We start from the raw sequence: 26214 nt of genomic DNA, 5'->3' as shown, positions 1-26214 counted from the left end.
TTTTTTTTTTTTTGCAGAACCAGGGATTAAACTCAGACCCTTGCGCTTGCCAGGGAAGCATTTATTCCACTGAGCCATCTCCCCGGCCTCACACACAGAGTTTTTAATTGTAGTTATTTGTGTGATACAGTGTTATAATTTGAGCCATGTATGCAAGGTGTAATGATTACATTGGGGTAATTAGCCTTTGCATCTCTTCAGATATTATTATTTCCATGTGTTGAAAATCTTCAAGCTCTTTTCCTCTACTTATTTTGGAATGTTTAATAGATTGTTTCCTACTGTAGTGCCCCGGTTGTGCTAATGGCCTTAGGATACCTTCTCCAGCCCCTAGTGACCTCTGTTCTACTTTCTCCTTCTGTATGATCAACCGTTCTGGATTCTAGAAGGAGTACGGTCACATGGAACCTGTCCCTCTGTATGTGGCTTGGCTTCATCCCTGTGGCTACAGCTGCAGTGGCCCTCTCAGGCCCGGCCTCGCTGTTCCTCACCAGTGCCCTCTCCCAACAGGTGGCCTACAAGGCAGGACACAAACATTCCCTCCACCAGTACAGCATCAGCGCAGATGAGCCTCTCTTCCTGCAGGCCCGAGCCAATGCTGCTCAGCTCAGTGAGGTACCAGAAGGGGGAGTGGGCGGCTGCGGGCTCTGATTCTTTGTCTGTGGCCACTTGTTCCTAAACCCACACCGCACATTGGCAGTGTCCGCTGAGGTTACCTACACATGGTCATTGTAGAACCAGCTTACCCTATAGATCTGGCTCCATACCAGTGCTTGGGGCAGGGGGACAATGTTCCAGCAATGAGCTGGTGGAGGACCGAGACCCTGAACAGAGGATGGAATTGGAAGGGGTCATTATTCCAGGGCTCAGATCTAAGTGACAACAGAGGGGAGTCAGAGCTGACACACGGCTCTAGACTGCCAGGCTTTCACCCTTGGTGCTATTTTTTACCAGGTGTGCGCCCTTGGACAAATTCTTGACTCTGTTTTCCTGTTAATAAGGAGAGGTTAACCCTAGCTCTACCAGGCTGGGCTATCATGGACCTGTATCAGGCAGACGTACCGAAGCACCAGAGGAGTATGTCCTGTGGTCGCTAGTCAGTGTGAAAGCACCCTCCATCCCATCTTCCCCTCTTTTGGCAAGGAAGGACTGTAGTTGGCTTTTCCACTAAACAACCGGGTCTTTGGGATTCTGATCTGTGCATAGATAGGGAGGAGAATTGGAGGGAGAAACACAGCTGACTTGATTCTCACAGAGAAATAGGGAAGGGGGCCTCCCAGAAGAAAGATCTTGAAGCCTGGAGGTAGGAGCAGGAGAAGAAACGCGAGAATCAAGGAAAGGCCGAGCTGGATGGGAGGTAGGGGTGAGGCAGGAACAACGGGTGCAGCCGGAGCTGCGCTGCTGGGGCTGTGGACAGACACGAGCAGCTGCAGAGGTGCTCCCGGAGAAGTGCTGGTCTTCCTTCAACATGGTTTTGAGGCTTCCGTGAAGGCTCCTAGGGTTTCTCAAGGATTCCAGAATTTAATTTCTGCTTCTTTTAAGTGACTCTTTATGTGTTGAGAGGCCTTTAAGTCAGTGGTATTTAGACAACAGGAATCTGGGGTTCTCAGTATCTAGGGAGGAATATAGTCATGGTTTCCCTCTTGGAAAGGTCATTGTAGGGTATAGAGATTACCTCACTCACATGAGGCAATCTTTTCTCTCCCCATCCTCCTAGAAACTGTACAAGAGCAGCTGGGAAAATCAGAAGGCTAAAGGGTTTGAGCTGAGTCTCAACTCCTTGACCTTCCTGGTGGCCAAAGCCAAGAGGGACCTGGCCAGCGAGGTGAGTCAGTCCCCAGCTGGTAGAGAGACCATGGAACTCCTTGGCTTGTGACTGGGGCAGCCTGGAAGCATCTGGGCAGATACTTTGTCTTCCAAACCTTGGGTTTTTATCTGCAAAATAGGGATGCTAACAATTACCTCGCAGCAAGAAGATCGTACTAGTGCCTAGCAAGTTACTTGCCATGCACTGATTTTCAGTGAGTGGTAACTGTTATTAGCAGCCAGAAAATAATCCAAGGTCCTTTACTGATAAACTATTGCCCGAAGATATATCCTGACTTTCCAAAGATGTTAAGGTCGGCTCACAGTTAAGAGCATGGCTGTGGTGTCAAACCTGAGATGGAATCCTGGCTCTGTGCCCTTGTAGCAATGTTTGCTTACCACTTCAGGGTCTCATTGGCTTGCTAGGAAGCTGGTAACTGCGAAGTGGTTATGAGGAAAGGAGATAAAGCGACATGGGATGCATTTCAGCATGCAGGGCAGTCTGGCAGGAGTCTGATAGAGACGAGGAGTCTGGGCCACAAGCTAAGTCAGACTGCTTCCTACATGGAGAACGTCCTGCTTTGAAAAACAAAGAACAATGCAAAAGCAATGAAATCATAAGAACGATATTAGCTGAACCGGCAGCTTAGTGATGCGGTGGAGTCTTATTCCGACATCAGCTCCTGTGGTGGTGTTCGCTGGTAACACTTCACAAACCACCCTGTGAATGGACTTGCGGTGGCCCAGCTCTGCCCCTGTCTGGTTCCTAACCAGTACAATGGCGCATAGTGATACCATTGCTGGCAGAAGTAAGAGTGGAGCTCAACTCTCCTAAGCACTATGATAAGGATAATGTTGCAAATAATGCCACACAGTGGCCACATGTCGTAGCTTTCAAAGCATTTCCACATTCATGCTTTCTTCAGGCTCATATTGCTGTTGGCCCGGTGCTTGAGTTCTTTTTGCTTTATCCTCCCTCAAGGCATCATGCTCCTCCTAATCCCTGTACTCTGTGACACTCTAAGGGCTCCTTTTTTAAACAGCAATTGTCTTTTGGTTATTCTGTGTCTCTTCACTACTGGTTTTCATTTATGATGTTCTCACTAATACCTGAAAAGGGGTTAAGATGGCTTTCAAGCAACACAGGCTACTTAAAAGGAGATTAGGAAAGAGTGATCTCAAATAGAGAAGAGATGGAATCTCACTAGAAAATTAGTAGAAGGTTGTTAGTCAAGCTGAGTGTTCAGTTGCTACAATCAAGGTGAAGAAAGAATTAATGGGCAATCCTTTTTTTTTTTGCTGCTTGATGAAAGGAAATTTATCAGTGACCCAAACTGACTCTGATAGGATTCTCTGTAGCTCTGCAGCCTGTGGTTTGAAGTTTAGCAGCTCTTTCAGGAGATTCTCATTCACTGATGCTCTGTTCCTCACTTTTAGGTGAAATACAAGGAAGATTATGAGAGATCCAGAGGAAAACTCATTGGGGCAAAGGATGCACAGGGGGATTCGCAAATGAGCCACTCACTGCGGATGTCCAAGCTGCAGAGCGAACTGGAATACAAGAAGAGCTTTGAGGATGCCAAGGCCCAGTGCCATGTCCCTCTGGACATGATCCACCTTGTGCACGCCCAGAAGGCCCAGCATCTAGCCACAGACATAGGCTACAGGACGATGCCCCATCACTTTACGGCCTTGCCCACTGACATGAAGGTGGAGTGGGCCAAGAAGGCATACGGCTTGCAGAGCGATGTAAGCTACATGTGAGCTTGCACACATGGGAGCGCGCACGCCTGTGTGTGTGTGTGTGTGTGTGTGTGTGCATGTGCGTGCGTGCTAGAGCTGGTGCGAGCCTTTCTCCAAGCCCTTACACACCACAGCTCACATCGACAGATGCCCGTTTATGGATCACGCGTGGCGACACCAGCTTCCGAGTGGTCTCGCTTTCCTTCAGACAATGCCCATCTGAGTTCCGTCCTAATGGACAGAACCCAACAGAGCTGCTTTTTCCTTCTGGGGCTTCTCACCTGCAGCATATTTTCTGCTCACATTTTATTGCGGGTGCGGGTCTACACTTGTGACATTTGCGGGAGAGCAAGGTTGACAACTTGCCACTGTTCGGAATAAGCAACCTGCTCATCCTCAAAAGCCTCTTCCTGCTGTGCCCCCCTCCCTGGTTTCTGGGTCCTTTCTGTCCTCAGTGGGCTCTTGTGCAGGACTGTGAGCGAATGGAAAAAACGGGTCACCTGCCACCGGACAGCTAAACACAAGTGTGCACACACATGCACGCATGTGTGCATGTGTGCATGTGCGTGCGCAGGGTGTGTGTGTGTGTGTGTGTGTGTACAGGCATCCCCTGTTAGCAGGGCTGTTTCATGCTAGACAGATGATATGTTAGTGGTAGAGAAGCGTCCATTTAAATAGTCTTTCATTAAAACTACTCATTCAATATTAAGTAAAGAAAGGAAAATCTCCTCCTCCTGCAGCAGGAAGCCGCTGTCTGGCGAAATTCCCTCTGCTGGCTCCCTCTGGGCACTGTTACAAGTCCTCATTTTCTTCCGTCCTACATGTAATTTTAAACAAGAAAACTGGCAACTCAGACAATGAGGACGGTGTCTTTCCAGGGTAGACAGGGGTTCCCTGGTGGGGGCCAGGGCTGACCTGGCCCCTCACAGCCTCTCCACAGTACAGCTGGGTGGAGCCTAGAGTCACAAGCCTCAGGGAGGGCCGCAATTAAAGGGGACATTAATTTACGTTTTGGAGCCCTACCTGTGACTGTGCAGAAATGGGTAAGACAAAAGCGGTACCTAATTTGCCTCAGCTGGCATCTCGGGGACATCGGGAGCTGTTAATGGCCCTTTAAAGGCCTGTGCACCAACAATGGCTGGCCCTTTTTCTTTCTTTCTTTCTCCTTTGTCAGAACCAATACAGGGCAGATGTGAAGTGGATGAAAGGCGCGGGCTGGGTCGCCACCGGGTCATTAAGTGTGAAGCAGGTGAAGAAGGCAGGAGAACTCATTAGCGAGGTGAGGCTTCCAGGCGGCAGGGAGCGGGCCGGCTGCAGTAGGCGCACGGGGGTCTCTGTATAAAATTAAAATAATTTCCACTCAAAAGGCAAAGAAAAAGGCAAGCCACATGAAAGGCCTCAAAACCCGCACTAGGGCTGGTAATTAGAGGGAAACCACATACCAAACACACACCAGTAGGGGCCCGTGGAGCCCTGGCCAAAACAAAGTGGGTGACAAATGATATTATGAATAATAATGACAATCAAATGGAGCTCAATTGCTACCCAGCAACTTACCTTTTAATGAAGGAACACAGGAGAGATGATGAAGAGATACATTTATTGCGCCCAGAAAGCCTTTCTGTGGCTTTGCACACATTTTCTTCCTCTCTTTCTGTCACAATGTAAACAGGTTTTGAATAGTCACGTGGTATTCAGCATGGTGACATGGCTGGTTCTTTGTTGTGGGCAGTGTCTGTCTTCTACTGTATTTAAGACTTATTCTGGTCATTCTGGCTGGATTCCAAGGTATCATTGCTTATTTAAAAAAAAAGCATTTTTGGACATTTTCACTGAGCAGCAGTCTTTTAAAGACTGCTTCTGGGGGTTCTCATCCTTAGCACTACGGACAGTTTGCTAGCCTTTTGTTGTCGGGGGCTGTCTTGTGTCTAGGGGGAAGGTGCAGCCACATCCCTAGGCGCGAGATGCCAGAAGCTTTCTCCACCCAGTTGTGTCAGCTAAAAAGTTGCCACACATTGGCAAATGTCCCCTGGGGGGGGGGCAGAATTGCCACTGGAGCAGGCACCCCAAGGAGCTGTCCCTAGCTTATGTTCACTCCAAAGCTGAACACTGTCAAACTACTCACATCTGCCCCTCTGTAGCTGTCTGGGCTGCCCTTACCTGGAGGGAAAACGCATTTAACTCTACAGAGCGGCCTGGTCTTTCTGGACTTCCCTGGGTAAGGAGGAGACCATGGCCTGTGAAAAACCTTAGCGTTTGCATTGAGGCTTCCAAAGACCTTGTTCTGAGGAAATTATCTCACTGAATTCATAGTCAAGAAAGAAAGACTCAAAAAAAAAAAAAAAAAAAAAAAGAAAGAAAAGAAAAGAAAGAAGAAAGAAAGACTCTCCTGTTGGCTTTTCGACGCACCTGCTCAGCACTGATCCTTTCCACTGGGGGAACATTCTCTTTGCCTGACATAGCCCAGACCTAATCTGGAAAGTGGCTTCACTGTGGTAGGTCAGTGTGAGGCATTTCAGTCAGTACTGAGAGCTCAGACGACCCTCGCACCTCAGGGGAGACAGCATTGCCCCGCATTTTTCACCTCATTGAAGAATGGCCCTCTGAGGAAGATGGCTAAGCAGTGCTTAGAGGAATAATCATTTAGCTTGGAAGAGTCCTGCTTCCAAACTCTTGGTGCTGGGCCTACTCATGAAAGGAAATGAAGACTAAAAGCAGCTACATGCATAGCTGAGACTTGAAGGTCATTTCTGTAGGTGCCTAAGTCTGGGGAAACCATTTATCCCATAGTAGCTCTACTTGGTCACCTCATTTTCAAACTTTCTCAAAAATGTCCTTGTCTTTTCTTTTATTTCTTTCCTTTTTTTTTTTTTTGTATTTTAGAGAAGGGTCTATAGGGTGTTCAGGGTCTCACTACTAGATAGGACTCGTAATGATTCACCTGTTTACAATCTCCCAAGAGCTGGGATTACAGACATACGCCACCACACCCAGTCTCAGTCACCATCTCAGCATGCCCTGGAGGTGGGGCTGGCACTGCAGGCTGGTAGATTGAACCCCTGGACCCTGAACCTGCTTGCAGGTGCTTTAATCCGCTGAGCTATTTGGCAGGTTCTCCTTGTCTTTTTTAATAACCTTGCATTAGACTAGTCCTCAAACTTCAGTAAGATATCTTTCAGCAACCTTTCCTAGAGATCTCATTACAGGCTAGCATACCTCCAGGTTAGTGTCAAATTGGGCTTTTTTAACCTTCAGAGAGCCTTAAGTGCACAAGTGTATGCGTGCGGAAACCACCAAAACTTTTCTCTGAAGGACCACACAGTAAATATTTCCAGCCTGGCAAATTATATGGTTTCTATGACATTGAGCTGCAAAATGGCCACAGGCAATATGTAAATAAATGAGCAGGGCTGTGTTCCAATAAAATTTTATTTACAAAAAACATGTAGGGGCTAGATTAGGCTATACTGGAGACTCCTAGCACAGTATATAGAAATCTAAGTAGCTAAGTGAATGGATGTTCATCAAGTAAGTGTTTAACTTGGGAAAACATAAACACCATGTTCCTATACAAACATCTCTCTCGGTACCCTGGGATTATACTTTGATTAGAAAGATATTGCTTTAAACATGATTTTCAGAGCACTTCAAACCTGAGTACCTATGTTTCTACCAGCACTTAATTTTTTTTTTTGTTTCAGTGTTTTTCAAGCTGTATAATGACTATTTTCAATAACCGAACCCTTTTTTATTATGCTTGTATTTTGAAGAATTAACACATATGCTAACTGAACCAGGCTCTGAAGTGATTGGCTAATCTGTACTCTCGAACTGTTAGATGCAGGACTTCGGACTGTGATGATGTCCGCCACGTCCTTTTGTGGAAGGAAACTAGAAAGCTTTAATGGATAAATGTGACTATGAAGGCTCTTTCTTGCTTAGAAAAACCAAACTAAGATATGTAAACAACTGCAACATGGTATTTGAAGCCTATGAAAAGAATCCTTTCCAAGTGTGTATCCCACAGTATTTTACTGGTATAATTTAATTTTGAGGTGTTGTTCTTTCCACCAGGTAGAAAATACTTTAATGTTAATTGACATGAGGTTATTCTTAAATTGAAACAAATATTAACCTGAAGGCACCTAGGATATAGAGATAGAGGAAGCAGAATAATAATTATGTTCACAAATTCACTCTAATCTCAAGCAACCTATGATTTTCTCTTTCAAATGGCATGAAAGAGCAGCACAAAATTCACAGCTTTGATCCTTTCCTGCTCAACAGAAGAGGTACCGTCAGCATCCCGATGCTTTGAAGTTTACCAGTATTAAAGACACTCCGGAGATGGTCCAGGCCAGAATTAGTTATACCCAAGCAGTGGACGTAAGTGATAATGTATATACATTATGACTCTAAGAGTGGGCTCGTCTTTCAACGGTGCGATTGAAGCGGAGGGGATCTCTGGCTCGCTCTGTTCGCCCTGAGGATGAAGGAGCACCTTGTCCTTGGTGGGCTCCCCTTAGCAGGGGCGCTTCCTCATTAGGATGCAAATGGGGCGTTCCTACACTTCAGGATGCCAAGTGGGGCTCCACACCCCACTACCCGTGATGCTTGGCTTCCTGCCCCTTCGCATGTCTTGCCGATTTCTCTGAGATGAAGCTCCCCCCCCCATCCTTTTGTTTGAAAGTGTTGTGGCTATAACTGAAACGTTAGCTGAAATTCTTACTAATTAGAATAGTGAAGCTGTGCTCCTGGCTCTTTGGGACTCAAGGATGGGAATTGTGCTCTGATTTTCCTAGACTTTCAAAATAAGTTTAAGGTCTGATTTATACACATTAGCGTGACTCCCAAGCCATTTCCCATATTCCCTTTGTAATAAGAAACCAAGATTTGACCCTTTGCTACCCCAAAATGAGGTTTGGTAGAGACTAAATGGAATGCTGAAATCGTATAAAAATTCACTTTAAGACATGGATTTGGTTGATTCTGCTGAGAGAAGTCCAGGGATCTTTGTGTAGGGCAGGCATAGCGTTTAAATATCTACAAACTACTCAACTTAGCACAAGAAACATTTGTGCCCCTTGGGGACAGGGGCTCCAGAATTCCCTCTTTTGCTTCCCAGCAGTATGGCTGTGCCTTATGCTACCAATAATTGAAACAACCTGAGGGTCTCCCAGAATAAAGGATGGGGTTATTCACAAACTTAGGAGCTTGGGAATTTATAATGCATTGTAAATTAACATCAAGTTGAATTCTGAGAAATGCAGATGGTCAGACAAGAATTTCTTTCAAGAGAAACAATCCTCCTGCTCTGTCCTTACCCTAACCAACTCTAGGGGGCACTGCTGCGATGCGTAGAAACTTGGGCAAGCAGATAAGATTTGAGATGGAAAAGCCTTGTTTAGAAACTTGCTCTGGTGGCTGCTGCCCACTCCATGTGCCAGGCAGGCGCTTTTTCTTTCTTTCTTCTTTTGTTTTTTTGTACCGGAAATTGAACTCAGGACCTTGCACTTGCCAGGCAGGCCATTATGCTGCTGAGCTATCTCCCCAGTCCTCAACTTCATGGGTCACTTCAGACTACTAGGATATCGGAAGCCTAAATCAGAATCATGGGTAATGAAGACAACCCCAGACCTATGCAAGGGATGTTTATTAGGGCAAGAATACGTGAGGTGGTGAAGAGGTAGGTGTGGAGCCTTCTCCTCACACTGTATCCAGACCCCCCTCCTGCAGCTTAGAGTTCATAATCTAATTATACCTCAATAACTGTACTTAATTTTCTCACCAGCACTCATCTCTGCATTGTACTAAGAATGGCTTGTTTGTGGAGGGGAATGTTTCAGCTTGTCATGTTCTGAGCTAGAAAATAGAACTGGGGAGAGAATGACTCGTGTGTCACCAAGCTGGCTGTGAGATCTGTGTGGAGACAGGATGCCAGTGGTCATGTCTCCAGGAAATCATGGCAGTTGTAGTACCTCTGTGGTCTCTTGGAGCATAGCTGATGGCTGTGTGGGGGAGGCTCTGGGTTTAACCAAAATCTCCCTCTATCCACAGAGGTTGTACAGGGAACAAGGAGAAAACATAAAGCATCATTATACACAGACTGCGGACCTGCCCGAAGTCCTGCTGGCCAAGTTGAATGCCATGAACATCAGTGAGGTGAGGCTGACCGGAAGGAGGCTGGCTGCCATGGCCGGAAGTCAGGATGCTCTCCACTCAGATGAGCCTGCACTGGTTGTCACTCTCTTGAGATGCATGGTTGCCTTGAATAAGGAGATCTGCGTTTTCATGTGCACTGTGCCCTGCAAATGGTATACCTGGTTGTGTAGAAGAGTCAGGGATGTTGGGAAGAATGAGCAGGGCGGAAGTGTCTGCCTTAGTACAAAGAGCCTCAGAAGAGCTGAGGATCTCAGTAGAGCTGAGTACATCTGATGGCTTTACCAAGGAGAGATGTGGGGTTTAACTCCTCCCTTCAATAATCTGTCAGCACCCTTGCCACTATTGCTGCTCTATGAGAGAGACATTTGGCTTTCTTTACCTTCAGGAAAGAGCTATGCAACTGTAGCCTTATGCCTCCTCCTTTGAATCAACTCATTGCTCAGAAAAATATGGATCTGAGGGCCAGCCAGATAGCTCAGTGGACTGAAGCACCTGCTTAGGCAGAGGGCAGTGGCTGGGGTTTGATCCCTGTTGGGCTGTGCTGGCCCTGGCCCTGGGGTATGCTGAGATGGTGATTAAGACTGGGCGTGATGGTGAATGCCTGTAATCCCAGTGCTTGGGAGGCTGAAAACAGGAGGATCACTACGAGTCTGATCTCTGTACGGAGACCCTGATGCCAAAGTCCTCCCCTCTATGGCTTTACCTACCAAGGGTGGGAGAGGCCAGAGCCACCTCTGTGAAGTCTTTCAAAACCACAGTGGTCTCTAACCCAGCTGCAGGGTTGAGCTCAGGGAGAAAATCCCACAAAAAAACAGATTCTCATTTGGGTAAACCCGAGTTTAGGAAGCTACCGGGTCCCAGGAAGGTCTTAACTTGCACACTTTTGCCCACCAGACCCGTTATAAAGAATCCTGGAGCAAGCTTCGGGACGGTGGATATAAGCTGAGACTGGACGCCCTCCCCTTCCAGGCAGCAAAGGCTTCTGGTGCTGTCATAAGTGATGTGAGCATCTGGGGCTGTTCAGTCCTAACCAGTTTTCACTCCTTTTGCCTCTAACCTCTGCCTTCTTTTGCCTGTGGATAATATCCTCTCCTCTCCGAACTGACTGTGTTAGGGCAATCAGATAATGACCATGGAGAAAGCATGTATCTTACAACAAAAAATTCCCTAGCCTGGCGTACAAAGCCAAACACTTGACTGTAAACATGGGCCCTGGGCAGATGAAACGTGCTTTCCACCAAGAGTTTCCCTAAAGCGAGCCTGTGTGAAGAGCCTGTTAACAATGCCCGCACCTTCCTCCAACCTGGGCCGCCCAAGTGCTAATGCGTTCTGTCATTTCATAGCTGAGCCCTTTAGTCATTGGGAATCTTGCATATGAAAGAATAGACCTTTTGACGACTCCCTCGCGTTTCCTTTTAACTCACCCAGTGACTGTCAAAAGAACAAAACATTTTTGCCCAATACCCACCTCTTCCATTCCATGTCCCTTGTCCCTGAGCTGTTACTCTCTCCTGTTCTCTTTCCCTTTAGTACAAATACAAAGAGGCATTTGAGAAAATGAAAGGACAGATGCTTGGCTCCCGGAGCTTGGAAGATGATCTTAGCCTTGCACATTCAGTGCGTGCGACCTCGCTGCAGAGCGATGTAAGTGGGAGGAGATGCGATGCGGGCTGTGGGGCCGCACCTAGCGGCACTCGAGGCATGGCCACCTGAGGTTCGGCTTTGCAGCTTCCTCCGTAAATGAGATTGGATGAGTTGACTCCTTAGTTCCCTGCTAAGCTGGGAATTTTTCATTTTTGTATTTTGTTTTCTTTTTGGTACTGGGAATTGAACCTAGGACTTCCTCACTAAGCTATAGCCCCGTCCCATTTTTATTTTTTATTTTGCAATAGGGTCTCTCCAAGTTGCCGTGCTGCCCAGCCTGGTCTCCTGCCTTGGCCTCCTAGAGTGCTGGGATCACAGGCATGTGTCGCTGTGGCGGGCTGTGTTCTTTGGTTTAGACCTGTGAGCACACCAGAGTGGGCCTGCGGGATGGGCTTGGCATGTTTGGTCCATGCAGTGAGTTTATAACAAACTTTGAATAATAAAAAGTTTTGTGTCAGACTTCTCAACTTCTGACCAGTAACTGAACCAGATTCTTGAAAGCCACGGCTGATCAAAAGTGTTCACTTCCAGTCCCCACAGGAGAGGGCCGAGTGCTGGTGATCCTGTAGTTGCTCCTGCCCCAGCAACTCCTTGCTTCACTGATTCATGCTTCCTGCCCAAGGAGAGCATCCAAATTGCCAAAGCCCTCTGACTGCCCACTGTGACCCTCTATCTGTGGGCACAGGTGTCTTGTACACGTGCGAGATGGCTAGTGTTGGTAAGGAAACAGACTTCCAACAAGTCACAGAAGACTCAGTACTCTTTGTCACTCATCTTGCCTTACTAAGAAGCAGATTGAACTTTGAGGGGCTTGGTTTCATACCTGAGGCCGGGAGGTGGAGACAGCTCTAGCTCTCCTTCCCTCTGTAGCTTCACACTTTCTCTGCCATTTCATCCTCTGCTTTGGTTTTCCCTTTTTGGGTATCTTTTACCCTGTCTGTCCTGGGTTGCTGGCCTGTGAGTGTGAGCTTGGACATGAGGTGCTCTTAGCCTCATGCTAGGCAGGGGTGAGCACAGGATGGGTGGAGGGAGGAGTGAGAGGGTAGGGTCAGGTGGCTTGAGCTTCCAAAGAAGGCTATAGCAGGGGATGGAGAAGGAAAGGAAGCAGAGAGGCTGAGGCACCTGAAGCCCAAGGAACTATGGAGTGGGTTTCACAGAACTGTCAATGGCCTTTCCCAGGAGTGTGTGGAGTGGTGATATAGAAGGAATGAACTCCACTCTTCCTCTCTCAGCATGTATATTGAGTTTGGGGTCATCATTCATTCGGAACTAGTTCTCCAAGAATCCACCTCTCTGCCTTGGCTCCCAGATTGACCAGGAAGTTGTCTAGTACTTTGAGGGAGTTCTTCTCACGCTAGCAAGAAGGAGAATCTTTGATGTCTAACCCTGAACTGGAGTGCACAGGGAGGAAGGTGTGACTGAGGGAGTGCAAGGTTGCGGTGCATCTTCTTGCCTCTGAAAAATGGAAAGATTCACTACAGTGAGCAGGAGAGTCCCTGGCATTGTATCTGTTACCTGGATGACCGTGTTTTCCCCTACTCTAGGACTTGCAGGTCTTTTTCACCCAAACCAATGGCCTCCATGAGCTGAGGGGGTGCATGTCAGGGCCTGGTGTTGAGCCCTACTTGAGGCCAGTCCCTGAAAGAAAAGAGCATGGTTTCTTCCTTGACCTGAGACAGTTGTACTACAGATGTTCTCCCTGATGGTCCCATTGCAGACAGTGGCTTTGAACTAGCTGCTGTTGATCTGCCTGCCCCTCTAGGTGAATTATAAGAGAGGCTTTGAAAACTCAAAGGCACTCTTCCGCCTGCCACTGGACATGGTAACCCTGGTGCACGCCAAGAAGGCTCAGGCCCTGGCCAGCGACCAGGACTACAGACATCCGCTTCCCCAGTACACGTCCTTGGAGGAAGACCTGAGGCTGCACTGTGCCAAGAAGGCTCACAAGTTGCAGAGTGAGGTAAAGGGGGCTGGCCTCTCCCTTAGAACTCTTCTCCTTACAGGTTTAACTGTGCAGGAAGCAGTGACCCACAAGCCTCTCTGAGCTGGGGAAGGCTCCGAGGTCAGGAGTCCTAAGTGCTCATTTTCTTTTGAAACACACCATGACTACTCTGAAGCACAATTGCTCACCTTGTAAGAGCAGCCATCCCGAATTGAGTATTTTCTTTGACTTCAAAATATTATGCTGTCACTCAGCATCTCATTTAATCCTCACAGTAACTCTGTGTCAAAAGTCTTCACCTTCATTGAACAGAAAAATTACAGAGGTGCACAGGAGGTAAACCATTTGCCCAAGATCACACAGCTGCATCTGAGAAATGGGGGTGCTGGGCTGAGCTGAAGATTCCCTCCAGGTTCATGAATTTTCAGGTTTAGGACTTGCCAGTGGCTTCTCCCTATCCCTGGGGTGGATGGAGGGTTCCTCTTGTTCCCTCCTGCAGTCCTGACCCTTCTTCTGGGAAGCCTGGGCTGTGTGGGGAGGGGTGGCTCAGAGCCTCTTCCTCCTGAGGGCCCACTTCAGGAAGGGGACAGTGTCAGGGCCCCGAGGTTCTCCTGGGGTCCTTTCACGGCGTCTTCAGGCTCCTCTGACATGTGTGCCCTGCTCTCTGCAGCAGGCAGGACCGGGGAGGATGCGGAAGCATAGAGTTTGCTCACTCCCCTCAAGGGGCAGCCCATACTCCCTACAGGCAGCGGTGTCCTGCTTGGCACACACAGAGCCCCCAGCTTGCTAGGTTTGCCCTGGATGAGACTGCAGGGAACAAACCTGGGTGGGAAAGCAGAACAGCACACTAAGCCTCTTTCCTGGGGTGGCGGTGTCTGCGAGCCGGGTAGTGCTGCTATCTGGTGTCTGTTGTCTCTTGGAGGTGTCTGCCTGCGTACCGTGTTTACAGACTGACACCAACTGTCAGGAACCTGAGCACAGCTGTAGGAAAGAGGGGGCTGTCAGGCTCATTTCAGGGCCGTTTGTCACTTAAGCACAGCCCTGCTCCTCTGCCTCACGTAGTGATGGCAATTGAAAGGCTGCGCGCCCAGGGGGCGCCTCACTGGCTGAAGGGAGAGAATCTGGGGGCTCTTTAAACTGTCATCCCCAATCACTCAGGCATGCACACTGGTCCTGCCCACTCAGATTCAGATAAGTCTTTGCCAGATTATTTTGGATTCGTTTGTGAGTTGTGTCTTCACCTATGATTAATTGATGCCTTCCGCTGCTGCTGGGTTTTGTTTTGGAAGACCTGTTAGGCCATTTACACATTTGCCCCAAAGAAGACCAACTTCCTAACCACAATGCACTCCAGGGTTTATTTTCTGAGAGCACACACTAAGATACAATCCGCCTCTTGTCCCCGTAACAGCTGCTGTGAGCCAAGTGGCAGCAGAACTCTTTCCTTCTACACTCTGCCCCCCAATGTGCATTGACTAAGGAGATCTGCACGAGTGCTGAGTGGAATAAATCTGAGAGCGGGGCTTGGTCTTGAGTTCTAATTATGATGTTGAATGCTAGCACAGGCGACCCCTGGCTTCTCCTTGCCTCCTCATCCTGAGACTTGGGCTTTTCTGATTCTCTGTGTTGTTGCTTGTAGAATTTGTACCGCTCAGATCTGAACTTTATGCGAGGTGTTGCCTGTGTGATCCCAGGCACCCTAGAGATTGAAGGGAGAAAGAAAGCATCCGAGCTCATCAGTGAGGTAACGGGTGACTCTGGAGGGGCACAGGGTGGGCGGTGGCCGCAGTGAGGCTGTTTTCTTCCTCTAGAGCCTGCTGTGGGTTAAGCTGTTAGCAACAGGAGCTCACTGCCTTTGTTCCTGCCTGCCTTCTTTTGGCACCAGATCCTCCAGTCCTACTGTGTGCCACTTTCTACAACCTCGTGGCTCTCATGTCCGCCCCTCCGTTAACATGGCTCACGAAGTGTGCTTTCCTTATGTGCATCTAAAGGGTGGCTCCGTGGTCCAGTGCAAAGCAAACAGGCTTTGGAGCTAGAGATTGAAATTTCGGACCAACACTCATTTGCAATGTGACCTCAGGCCTGTGACCTGCCTTCTCTGAGCCTCTTAATTGTCGAATGGGATACCCATCCCTCCTTCGTGGAGTAATCCTGATGGATTAACACTCACCTGGGCACCATGCTTCTATGGCAACTGTATATGAAATGATGGCCGGATGCTTCACCTCCACGGCAGAGGCCTGGTGCTCCCCCTCCACCAGGGAGGGTCTTGTGGCATCCATCCTCCTGCCCCCACCCTCCCTGCTTCTCCAGCTCCCTGAGTGCACAAGTCACAGGGCAGGTGACCAACTGCATTCCAACCCCCTTGTCTGGCAGCTTGTGCCAACTGAGGCTCTATCTCGTCCTCAGAGCTCGTTCTCCTCTGGGTTTACATGTGACAGAACCATCTTCTCTTTCTCTGTGTGTGAATTTAGAGTAAATACCGTCAGCACCCCGGCTCACTGAAGTACACGTCCGTGACAGACACCCCCAACCTCCTTCACGCGAAGTTCAGCAACCAGATTACCAATGAGGTAAACATCTCCTGGTAGCTTTTTAGAAACTGGGACATTGTTAAAAAAAATATGTGTGAATGTTTATGGACTGGAAAGAGGGGCCAGATGTGCATGGCTTAGGAAGAGAAGAGCAGTATTGTACAGAGCCCATATATTTTCCAGGGCAAGAGGGCCAGTCTCACTCCCCTGGTGCAGGCATGGGCCAGCTGCGTTGGTGTCCCCTGGGAGTGACTGGCTGTGCCCAAGCTCAAGCCCTTGCTGGAGCTACAGAATACAAAGAGTCTCAGATGACTTTTTGCACACAGAAGTCTGAGCAGCTATAGTCCATAATTCATATATTCTATGTAAGCAAAGATTGGCTGACTGATTTTATCTTGTCATCCCGATGGTTGTTGTAAGGAGGACTGATTTGTAGTTATCAGCGGACAGTTTACAGCAGTGTTTGTCATGTGGCCTGTTGATCTTCCGCATCTTCTCCTCACTGGTTAATTCACACGTTTCCAGTAGAGGGGAGATGCAGGACAAAGGATCCCATTCTGGAAAGTCATCGCTCCCGCCCCATTGCTTCTACTTTTTGCAGTTGCTAAGCTATAGGCTTGACGCAGGTGAGCTGCTCACCAACATAAATGGAGAATCAGCTTTAGTCTTTAAGATTTTCCTGACTAACTTTTAGAGGTCGAATGAGACTTGCCTACTGATACAGTGAAGTCCCATATTCACCCCAGGTCAGAAAGTAAGACGTGGCAGTTGTGAAAAAAGAAGTCCAAAGAGGTGGAAATTCAGGATGTTAAACACTGATCCTAGCAGTTCTCAGTCCTTCTTTAGCCTTTCTGGATTCTTTTGTGCACCATGTGCCGTGGGGCAATGAGGACCTCCAGGATGGCCTTGGAAAGTCAGGAAACCCAGATCTAATCCTAATCACGGGTGGTGGAGAAGGACAGTCAGGGCAGCCCTGGCATGAATCCGCTCATGTGGAGGATTCTGGGGTGTTAGGAGAGGCTGCAGGTCAGGATTGGGCACCTCCCTTCCACTGGGTAGGGATTCTCATACGATTTCCAGGCCTGGCATTGTCTTGTGCTAAATCCTCAGGGACAGAGTGGGTGGTGAGGACCTCAGTGAAGAATAATATTCTTAATTGTTTTTGTCACTCCTCAGCCTATTATTTTGCAAAGCAAATTGCAATGGCTTTTTCCCTCATTCCATCTGCCTTGTAGAGAGGGTCTTTATTGAGAGAAACCTCTTCCCTGAGGCGACAGTGTACCTTTGCCTCTGGAATGGCCTTTTACTACCTGGCTTCCCCAGTTGCAGAAGAGGGCCTCCCTGCACCACAGAAATGCGCAGCGCTGACCTCCTTGCCTTTTTCTTTGGGGCACAGCGCCTCTATAGAGCAGCTGGAGAGGATGCGACACACCAGTACACCGCGACCCTGGGCCTGCCTGAGTTCACCCGAGCAAAAGCGAACACAGCCAACCTGAGCGATGTGAGCCCTTTTCCCCACTGAAGTTCAAGCACGCTCCAAAGCCATGCATGTCGCGTCTGCGATCTAACAGCAAGCTTTCTGGCACTCACAGAAGCTTTTAAAAATGTGCGTTCTAGACGCCCACATTAAATCCACATACCTTTTCACAAATGTGTTACATGCCTCCGCATGCTCGGAGACTACCACAGGGTGGGTGCTAATGAGATTTTCTTTGCAAAATAGAAAGCGTTTGCAGGTCAGAAATTGATCCTGGCACACCATGCTGCAAGCGGAAAGGGACAGCCTTTGTTTGCTGATTTGTGTAATCTCTTACAAAAAGATGTACATGTGTTTCCACTTCAGGCAAAGTACCAGGAGTCTTGGCGTAATCTCCGTGCTCAAGGCTACAAGCTGACAATAGACGCGCTCCCCTTCCAGGCTGCGCGGGCCTCGGGAGACAGGGCCAGTGATGTGAGTGGAATGCCCTGACCTTCCGTCTGGCCTCCTATCTGTTAACTTCATGTAAAACAGTGTCTACGGCTGATTTTCTGGAATTAAAGCAAATCTATAACCATGTGAGACAGGATGTCACCTGCAGAATATATTAGTTATGAATGAGATCCTTTAACAGAGGGAGGGAAGGAAAGGCTCTGTGACTCACAAGCTAAACCCCGTAAAGGTCTCTAGCACGAAGGAGCTTCAGATTGACTCCGAATTGCAAAGTCCAGGCAGCAGCTCCCAAGAAAGCAAAAGCAGGCTGCTTTGAAAAGCTCCACCCCAGCTGAGAAGGAGACCAGAGACTGGGCTGGAAGTCTCCTGACCATGGAGTACACTTCCCACAGCACTCTGTGCTTTCCCTGTCTGTGTTGGGATTTGCCCACCCCATTGCAGCTGCTCTGTTGCTAACATTCACAGCTTTGGGACATGAAGGTGACTTTCTCGTTCCCACAAACAAATTACAGAAAATGTGGACTTCAAATACATGGATCCTGTCTTTTGGGTTTAATGTTTTGCCAAGTGCAAATGGCTGAAGAACACATTTCTTTTTTTACCCTTTTTGATAAATTTCTTTTGGCCACAGGACATGTAAGGAGGGGGGTGGGACCCTGACTTTGGTTCTGAGAATCTGGTTTTAATTAGATAGGAAGAATGGAGCGATGTTTTAATTATCCATCTCCCAGGGAGGGAGGCATGCTCTCTGACCAGCTCCACCACTGTGGTCTTAGAACCCAGTACCCCCCAGTGTGAGGAGAGGTGATTTTTCTGGGGTCTGCAAGGAAAATGCACAGAGGGAAAGTGAGCGGGCTGCCTGTTGGCCTCTGACCAGCCGCTCCTCCCCCTCAGTTTCTTTACAGGCACGACTTCGTGAAGGAGCGCGGCAGGCTCATCGGGGTGCGCGGCGTGAGCGAGGACTCGCGGCTGCAGCACTGCCAGCGCATGGGACAGCTGCAGAGCGAGCACCAGTACAAGAGGGAGGCGGCTGGCAGCCAGGCCCAGTGCCACCTGCCCACGGACATGCTGCACCTGGTCCACGCCCGGAAGGCCCAGGCCCTGGCCAGCGATTATGACTACCGGACCCAATGCCATGAGTTCACAGCGCTGCCTGAGGACCTGCGAATGGCCTGGGCCAAGAAAGCCCACGCCCTACAAAGTGAGGTGAGGGGCTTGTGCATTGCAAGCCAGCTGCCCTCCTTCCTGCCTCCACGCCTGTGTGTCAATCCTGGCCTCTTCCTTGGCCTTCTGCGTCTTCCCGGATCAAATAATGACTTGCCTGGCCTCTGTCACCTAGGTGGGAACCATTTACTCACTTAATTGCATAATATTTATTGAGCATCTATTATGCTCCAGGGTCTAAGCCAGGTCCTGCGAAGATAGTAGTCAACAAGTAGTGAAAACTTTCCTGTACTCTGAAACTTCCATTATCCTCAGAGGAGGTAAATCCAGATGGATAAGGAAAGCTCATATGTCACATGGTGATACAGGCTGTGGAGACAGATGGAATAGGGAGGTGGGTGGGAGGGTGTCGGTGAGAGAGTGCACACGCGCATGCACATGCATGTGTGCAGTTTAAATTAGGGCCTAGGCCATGAGTCGGCAGGGCAATGGCTGGCTCAGAACCACCAGTAGTAAGGGATTAAATAAGTCTTCCAGCCGTGGTCTCTTGTCCCCTGGATCTGTCCCCCTGGCTTCCCCAGGTGGCTAGATTATGAACCTCGGTGCTCTGGCTCCTGAGTCTGTGGCCTTAATCATTACCAGTGTGATTTACTCAGAGTATGCAGCCCATGGCTTTCCTGAGAGTCTACACATCACTTGAATATCAACATTGTTCTGTAGATGAAAATAGGAACTTTCCTTTGCAAAATGAGATAACGTTCTAAAGCAAGGTTCACTGTACACAATGTAGCAATGATGCTGCTTTTGGTGTTACTTTTGTTTTTTGAGACAGGGTCTCACTATGTAGTATAGGGTGGCCTTGAACTTACTATGTTGCTAACCTGGAACTCACAGAGAGACTCTTGCCTCAAAGTCCTGAGTGCTGGGACTACAGGCACACACCACCACGCCCAGTTATGACAATATTCGTTATTAGCATGACAAATATATGCCTTCTTATAGACCTCTCCTGCATGCAGCTACTTAAATCATTCCTGTGTCTATTAGAACTCTGAGGCTTAATGCCATAGCTGGTATATTTGCAGTACAGGGCTCCAAAGTAGGCTTCCAGGAAACACTGTGTGGAAATTTGCAGAGGACTTCTGGCCCTCCATCCGTGCAAGGAGGAGAGTTGAAGTGCCATTTGGGGAAGCCAGATGCAGCTGGGCAGTTTGGGAAGGTCCCCTATTATCTTGGAATCATTCTTCAAAACCGTCTTTGGGTAGCTGACTCCTGTCCACTCTCCTCTTCTGGCCTCCCATCCCCATTCCCCCTTATCATGAAGTCTGGGGCAGGTGTGTTGTTTTTAGGATCTGCGTGAATAGTCAAAGCTGGGCTGTGAGCTGAGATATCAATAGACAATCCATTTATAAGAGAGTCTGAGGCGCAGCCAGATCTTTGGGGAACCTGCATCTTGCTTTCTGACTTACCTGCGATCGTACTGTTCAGCTCCACAAAAGGCGAGTTGAAAGAGCGCTCCCCACTTCATCTCGCTTATGAAAGGAGCAAGGCCTGGCTGTGAAGAGGCCCTGTAGGATTATTCTCTCCAACTTAGAAATTTATCCAATTTTCTTTGTTCTTTATCAGAGTAGAAGGCAAAAGCTTTGCTGGTGTAGACTGAAAGATCGCGGTGTAAAAAGCAATCTTACTGACATGGGGTTTTGAAACCTGCTCCCGAGCCTGAGTGATGTCTCCCTGAGCCAGTTGGAAAGCAGAGTGGAATTTGCACAGGGGCATTAACCAGCAGACAGTAGATCAGAAACCGACCCTGTTTGAGGCCAGCTGTGAGGAATGCTGTGAATCCTGAAATGAAAGGAAACTAAAAAGGCCGAGAGGCTGATTTCTGCAGTGATAGTTTGCGTTACGGCAGAGGTTATATCTAAATTAGAGAAATGCCATCAACTTCGTTTAGATCCAAATTTTAGACTTCCATAGAGAGGATTTCCCCCCATCTTTAAAATGCCTAATTTCCATCAAGAGAAGAAGAAAGGCATTTGGGTGACTGTCTCATTGCAGGTAGCTGAGGGCAGATCAAGGAATTGTAATGCGATGTGCCATTTCAGGGGGCTCTCGCTCTGACCCATTGTCTCAGAGCGCCTCTGAGTATTCCCTCCCAGGAACGATGCTGTAGTCCTCATCTTCAGAGCCTTGAAAATAAAGAGGATGAGCTTAGTGTGCATCTGCAATAGAAGCAAGTCATAGCGAGTCACAGTGAGGGGAGGAGGTAAACTGAGGCTTGAAAAGATGAAAAGGGCTTCCTCACAATTAGCCGGTTGGATTCGGGTTTGTTGCAGGTTTTAAGTTCCTGTTGCATTTGATTCCTGCTCCTTCCATTGCCATTACTGCAAGGATAAAACTCCAGCTGGCTCCTGTCCCCCAGCACTCTCAGGTGCTTCAGGAGAGCAGGAGGGTTCCCAGGGAGAAACTGAGTCACATTTTGGTAAAGTGATTGGCTCCAAGCTACAGAACCTTTGATCCAGGACTCAAAGTTCTCTCATCAACTGAATGGTGCATTGAATGTTTCTGTAGAGGCAGGCAGGCAGGCAGGCAGGCAGGCAGGCAGGCAGGCAGTCGCTTCGCTTACAGAATGAAACAAAAAGATCCCACAGATGCTTGGATTTGAGCACCTTTCTGGCTTTTTCAGGGATCAACTTCAGAAGTCACTGCCCACTTCACATCCTGTTAATCCATTCAGTGGAGTTGGAGGATGTTTTGTACGTTATATGTGATCCATTATTCAGTTCCTGATAAAATGCACAAATCCAAACAGCTGGACTTGATAACACGCAGAATGTGTTCTCAGTGAAGATACTGACCCACTGTGCTGGAGCATTACTGTGTGTCAAGGACCTCGAAATGCCCTAACCATCCTAGGTCACTCCCACTAATGGTCTGTGTCTTTCTTCCTGCAGTTTCGTTACAAGGCAGACTTGATGGGCATGAAGGGGACAGGCTGGCTGGCGCTGAGCTCTCCGCAGATAGAGAGAGCAAAGAAGGCCGGGGAGCTCATCAGTGAGGTACCGGACCTGGTCCCACCAGAGCCCCAGGCCCCCCTAGCATTTCCTGTAGAAGCCAGACCTACTCATTGAGTGCAGATCCAAAGAGGACGAGGAGCAGTGATGACTTCTGAGTGGCCTTCTGGGATCACTCATAACCAAATCCTAAAACAAAAAAGTTTTCCTCTACATAAGTTCACTGTTGAGGAACTAATGTATTGCACAAGTGTGATCTAAAATGGCCCCTCTTTTTCATCGAGATGGGGGGTGGCAGTCACATCCACTATGTTACCCCCACTGGGAGGGCCTGGCCACTCTCTGACTGCCAGTGGTGTTACAAGCTGCACAGTGACAGGGACATCAACTGGGTGCTCCATCAGATTGGTGGGGATCCTGCTGTGGAATCCCCATGAGGGTAGCACTGCCTCCTTCACTTCCTTAATAGCAGAACTTATTCAGACCAGGGCTGAGCAGGGTCTCAGGGATGCTAAAAGCTTCCCTTTACTAAATTCCTTTCTATTAGGGGCCTCTTGTTCAAGAGAATAAATGCCTGTAAAGTGTTCCTCATCACAGAGAAGAGCTTGGGAGTTTTTTTAACCTTTTTTTTTTTTTTCGGAACCAAGAATTGAACTCAGGCTCTTGTGCTTGCCAGGGAAGCATGTATTCTACTGAGCCATCTCCCTGGCCCCTAGAGTTTTTTAATCTTTTGATGGCTAGGCGTCCACCGAGGAAAGAGACTCATCCAATAATCTCAGTGGTACATTTATCCTGAGAAGGAAGACGAAGCTGTTTTTATGACAGCGATTGGCTCCAGACATTTGACTGTGTTTTAGGGGAATCTTTATCTTCCTTTTCAGACCAAATACCGTAGCAAGCCCGACAGTATCAAGTTCACCGCGGTGGTTGACTCTCCAGACCTGGTTCATGCCAAAACCAGCTACCTGCAGTGCAATGAGGTGGGTTCCTTCTCTTCCTACATTGTGGGAGAGAAGTAGGGTAGAGCTGTTTAGTGGTCAGCGCTGGCCCACATAGGCCCTGGGAAGCTGTGAGGGTGACACCATCCGGGTCATGGCGGGCCAAATTGCTTTATCTCTTCCAAACTTGTTTCCCTTATTTGAAGGAGGTAGGGGGTAAGGGGATAAGAATAACAACTATCTCATAAGATTAAGTGAATTAAATGAGGATTAGATATATGAAAGCAAATAAAGCTTCTAGCAAGTGCTGGGATCATAGTAAGTCTTCTAGAAATGCCCCCTATGGTGGTTTGCTCGTAATAATACTAATAAAGCCAAGCATTACTGACGATCCCTTACCAAGCATGAGATCAGATGCGTCTTACTTGCTGATGGAATGGTAGTGGAATTAAATGCTCGGTACACTCCAGAGGAGAAGAAGTATTCAGGGCTTCTTTCTGCTTTTGCTTTCTGCATGATTTAGCCCAGTTTCCTCTTGCCTGCATTATGTCAAGGAGCAAAAAGCTACCCCCCCCCCACAACAAATTGTCAAGGGATTCACCGCCCCCAACAAACGCAGTAACAGAATTGCCTCAGCCTCCAGAGAGCTCAAGGGCTGCCCTGACCAGTTATGTTTACAACTCCAAATTGGATTTGGAAGTGGACCCAATCAATGATCACATTTTCCTCTCTGAAATCAGACGAGGCTGCAACCCTTGCTAAAATTATTAACAGGTCTTAAAATGGTGCTCTGAACGTAACAGCCCACATGAAGCTTGAGGTTTCAATTGCATTTTCTTGGGTGGATTATGAAAACCTTAATTTTTGAACACTCATTGAAGTATTTTGAATGAAAGATCTTATTACCTGTGTATGAACAGTAGTAGTATTGATGTTAAACAACAAAGGCCCTAGGCTACATCTTCATACCAATAAAAAGCATGTGGAGTGATCAGCCATGAAGATTCTTTGCAACAGCCATGCATCTTAGAGACGCATGTCTGAGGCCAACCAGGGTATTTGCTTTGTGGCCCACTGGAAGCAGATCCTGATGTTTTTAACAGGCTCTATTTAAAACCAGCTACCTGCACCTGACCCTGGACACATAGGAACCTTCTTTCAGCAGAGGGTTCTAGAAGGACACTCTCCATGGGTGCAATGTGCCCCATGATTGGCAGCCTGTGGGCCATCGGGTGGGAAGGGCAGAAGGGGGATGGGCTGCTTCATAACCCTGGATTCAGCAGGTGCAGTCCTGCCTTGACCTCGCGCCTGTCTTACCTGCAGCGCCTGTACAGGTTGGGAGATGCGGAGTCCCTGCACAGGTACACAGTGATCGCTGACCACCCGGAGTTTGCCCGAGCCCGTCTCAACGCGTTGCATCTCAGCGATGTGAGTGAACCTCTGTTCGTGTGATTTCTGCTGGCTTTTGTAAAATTGTCTGCTCAGAACAGATTTTATTTGTTTAAAAAAATGCCCTAGGAATGAGAATGTGGAAAAGAAAGAACACCTAACAGAAAGTAGGACAAACTGCAGTCATGACTTCTTGTCACTTTCCTTGCAGGGGCTCAGTTTGTTCACCTGTAAAATGGGAATGGGGCTGGGCTAACTTCAGGTGTCTTCTAGCTCTAAATACAGGATTCTGGGATGGCTGAATAGTCCCAGGCTCCCACAGGTGTAGACGGTGGCTCTGTTCCTTTCCTGGGTGCCTCTCATGAGCCACTCCAAGGGGTGTACCCATGATCGCAGAGACAGCTGCTCCACGGCGGCCCATCCCGTCTAATATAGCCGGCTCCTTTGTGTGCACCACCGTGCCCTCCAGCACTCCAGTTTCCCTTGGACGTGTGCCCTTTGCATGATGAACCAAGATGCTGTTTCTTGAACCCAGGCTTGTTGTTGGCAGGGGTTGGAGGCCCCTGGCTGTAACAGAATAGGCAGCCATGTGGCCAGCAAAGCTGTGATCCCAGGATAACAGGTAGAGAAGCGCAGAATCAAAAGACACTGTCAGAACGGAATAACACAGGCTGCGTGTTGGCCTGGGGCGGCGCGTGGCCTCCCAGAGCCCGGCCATTCTTCCCTCCCTGGCCTGGCCATTGTGTCCTGGGGCTCCGTGCAGACCGACAGCTGCTGCCGCTCACCCCAGAGGTGGCACCTTGCAGGGGTTGTGAGAGGCACCTTCTAGTTAGCGTGTGTATTAGTTTGTTGCGTTTGTAAAGCCCTGTGGGATCCCACGCAGTGAATGCGCCTGTGCTTTGTAAATATGAGTTATTATGACCATTTGATGCTTTTGAGGGATGTGCAAAGGATAATTTTAGAACAGTAGCTCTGGTAGGCTGACCTCCATCTGGGGAAGCGGGTCCGCCTCCTCTGCAGAGCCAGGCAGAATATCCAGCTCATTAATGTGTGCAGGATGGGGTGGTGAGGCTCCGCTGGAGGGACTCTTGGAGACACGCTGCCAAGGAGACTGGCACGAACCTGCCGGTTCACGTGGGGCCCAGGTGAAGGAGGACAGAGCGTCTTCCCTCTCCCGGGGGAGCCAGCCACACAGTCCCGAAGTTGAAATGAGCTGCAGGGCGTGTGGGTGTGGAGGACTCACAAACCTCACTTGAAAGCGTACTCTTGGGGCGTGTGGACCTTGCACAATTGGATCAAGTGCTCTGCCAGGAGGGTGTGGAGGCTGAGTGACCTTGCCGGGCAAAGAAAGCCATTGAGATGTGTAAGGCAGCCGAAATAACTAAAAATCAAATGACTCTAATGTGTGAGGATGAGGACAAAACTGTGCCCACTGTGATCAAGAAGAGGAGCGCCCAGGATTCCAAATCAAAGTGCCTGTGGAATCTAAAGAACCCAGTGGCAAGGCAAGAACCTCAGCAGAATAAAAACCTGGGGAGGAAGTGCTCACAATCAGGCAGACGGTGCACAGGGAGAGGCGCTGGAGAAAGGGCGCGGGCGCACTGTGGGGCTGGGCTTGCCCGCTCACCACTTGATCCACAGTCGCCAAAATTTGGAAGCTTGGTGCCTTGGATGCCAGTATGGGATGATGTTGGATTTTGAGGCTGTGCCAAGCTTGATGTCAAAAACTAGCCCAGATCTGGTATGGATGCACTTATCAGGAAGGCCCCATGTCCCCCTCACCCAGAGTAGACAGGTCCTGACTCTATCGACTGCTACAGCGTCAGCAGAGCCTCCAACAGAAGAAGCGCAGCTCTAGAGGAGTTATCGGTGTGTCATTGACTGAATGCCCCACCCCTTCCACATATCTTTCAGTCCTAAACTGAACTCAGTGGTGACTCAGGAAATCTAA

General features: G+C 48.6%; 1 protein-coding gene across 8 annotated transcripts in view; it reads left to right on the top strand.

Moving 5' to 3' along the window:
• The window catches only part of Nrap (nebulin related anchoring protein), a 69140-nt gene that overhangs the window by 38450 nt on the left and 4476 nt on the right, over positions 1–26214 (top strand). For 6 of the 8 annotated variants that reach the window (XM_023715442.1, XM_023715444.1, XM_023715443.1 and 3 more), the window contains 17 exons: positions 511–615; positions 1718–1825; positions 3244–3555; positions 4724–4828; positions 7837–7935; positions 9607–9711; positions 10606–10713; positions 11242–11355; positions 13118–13315; positions 14937–15041; positions 15772–15870; positions 17228–17332; positions 17675–17782; positions 18656–18967; positions 21877–21981; positions 22818–22916; positions 24198–24302. In XM_023715442.1, the coding sequence (XP_023571210.1) occupies positions 511–615; positions 1718–1825; positions 3244–3555; positions 4724–4828; positions 7837–7935; positions 9607–9711; positions 10606–10713; positions 11242–11355; positions 13118–13315; positions 14937–15041; positions 15772–15870; positions 17228–17332; positions 17675–17782; positions 18656–18967; positions 21877–21981; positions 22818–22916; positions 24198–24302 (2292 nt within the window). The remainder of the gene's footprint in view (positions 1–510; positions 616–1717; positions 1826–3243; positions 3556–4723; positions 4829–7836; positions 7936–9606; positions 9712–10605; positions 10714–11241; positions 11356–13117; positions 13316–14936; positions 15042–15771; positions 15871–17227; positions 17333–17674; positions 17783–18655; positions 18968–21876; positions 21982–22817; positions 22917–24197; positions 24303–26214) is intronic. The other 2 variants (XM_023715446.1, XM_023715447.1) reach the window with 2 other exon arrangements.

Source organism: Octodon degus, unplaced genomic scaffold, assembly GCF_000260255.1.
Source record: "Octodon degus isolate 3935 unplaced genomic scaffold, OctDeg1.0 scaffold00042, whole genome shotgun sequence".
Taxonomy (NCBI): domain Eukaryota; kingdom Metazoa; phylum Chordata; class Mammalia; order Rodentia; family Octodontidae; genus Octodon; species Octodon degus.
The sequence above is the reverse complement of the archived record's forward strand: the minus strand, read 5'-3'. Positions and strand labels throughout refer to the sequence as shown.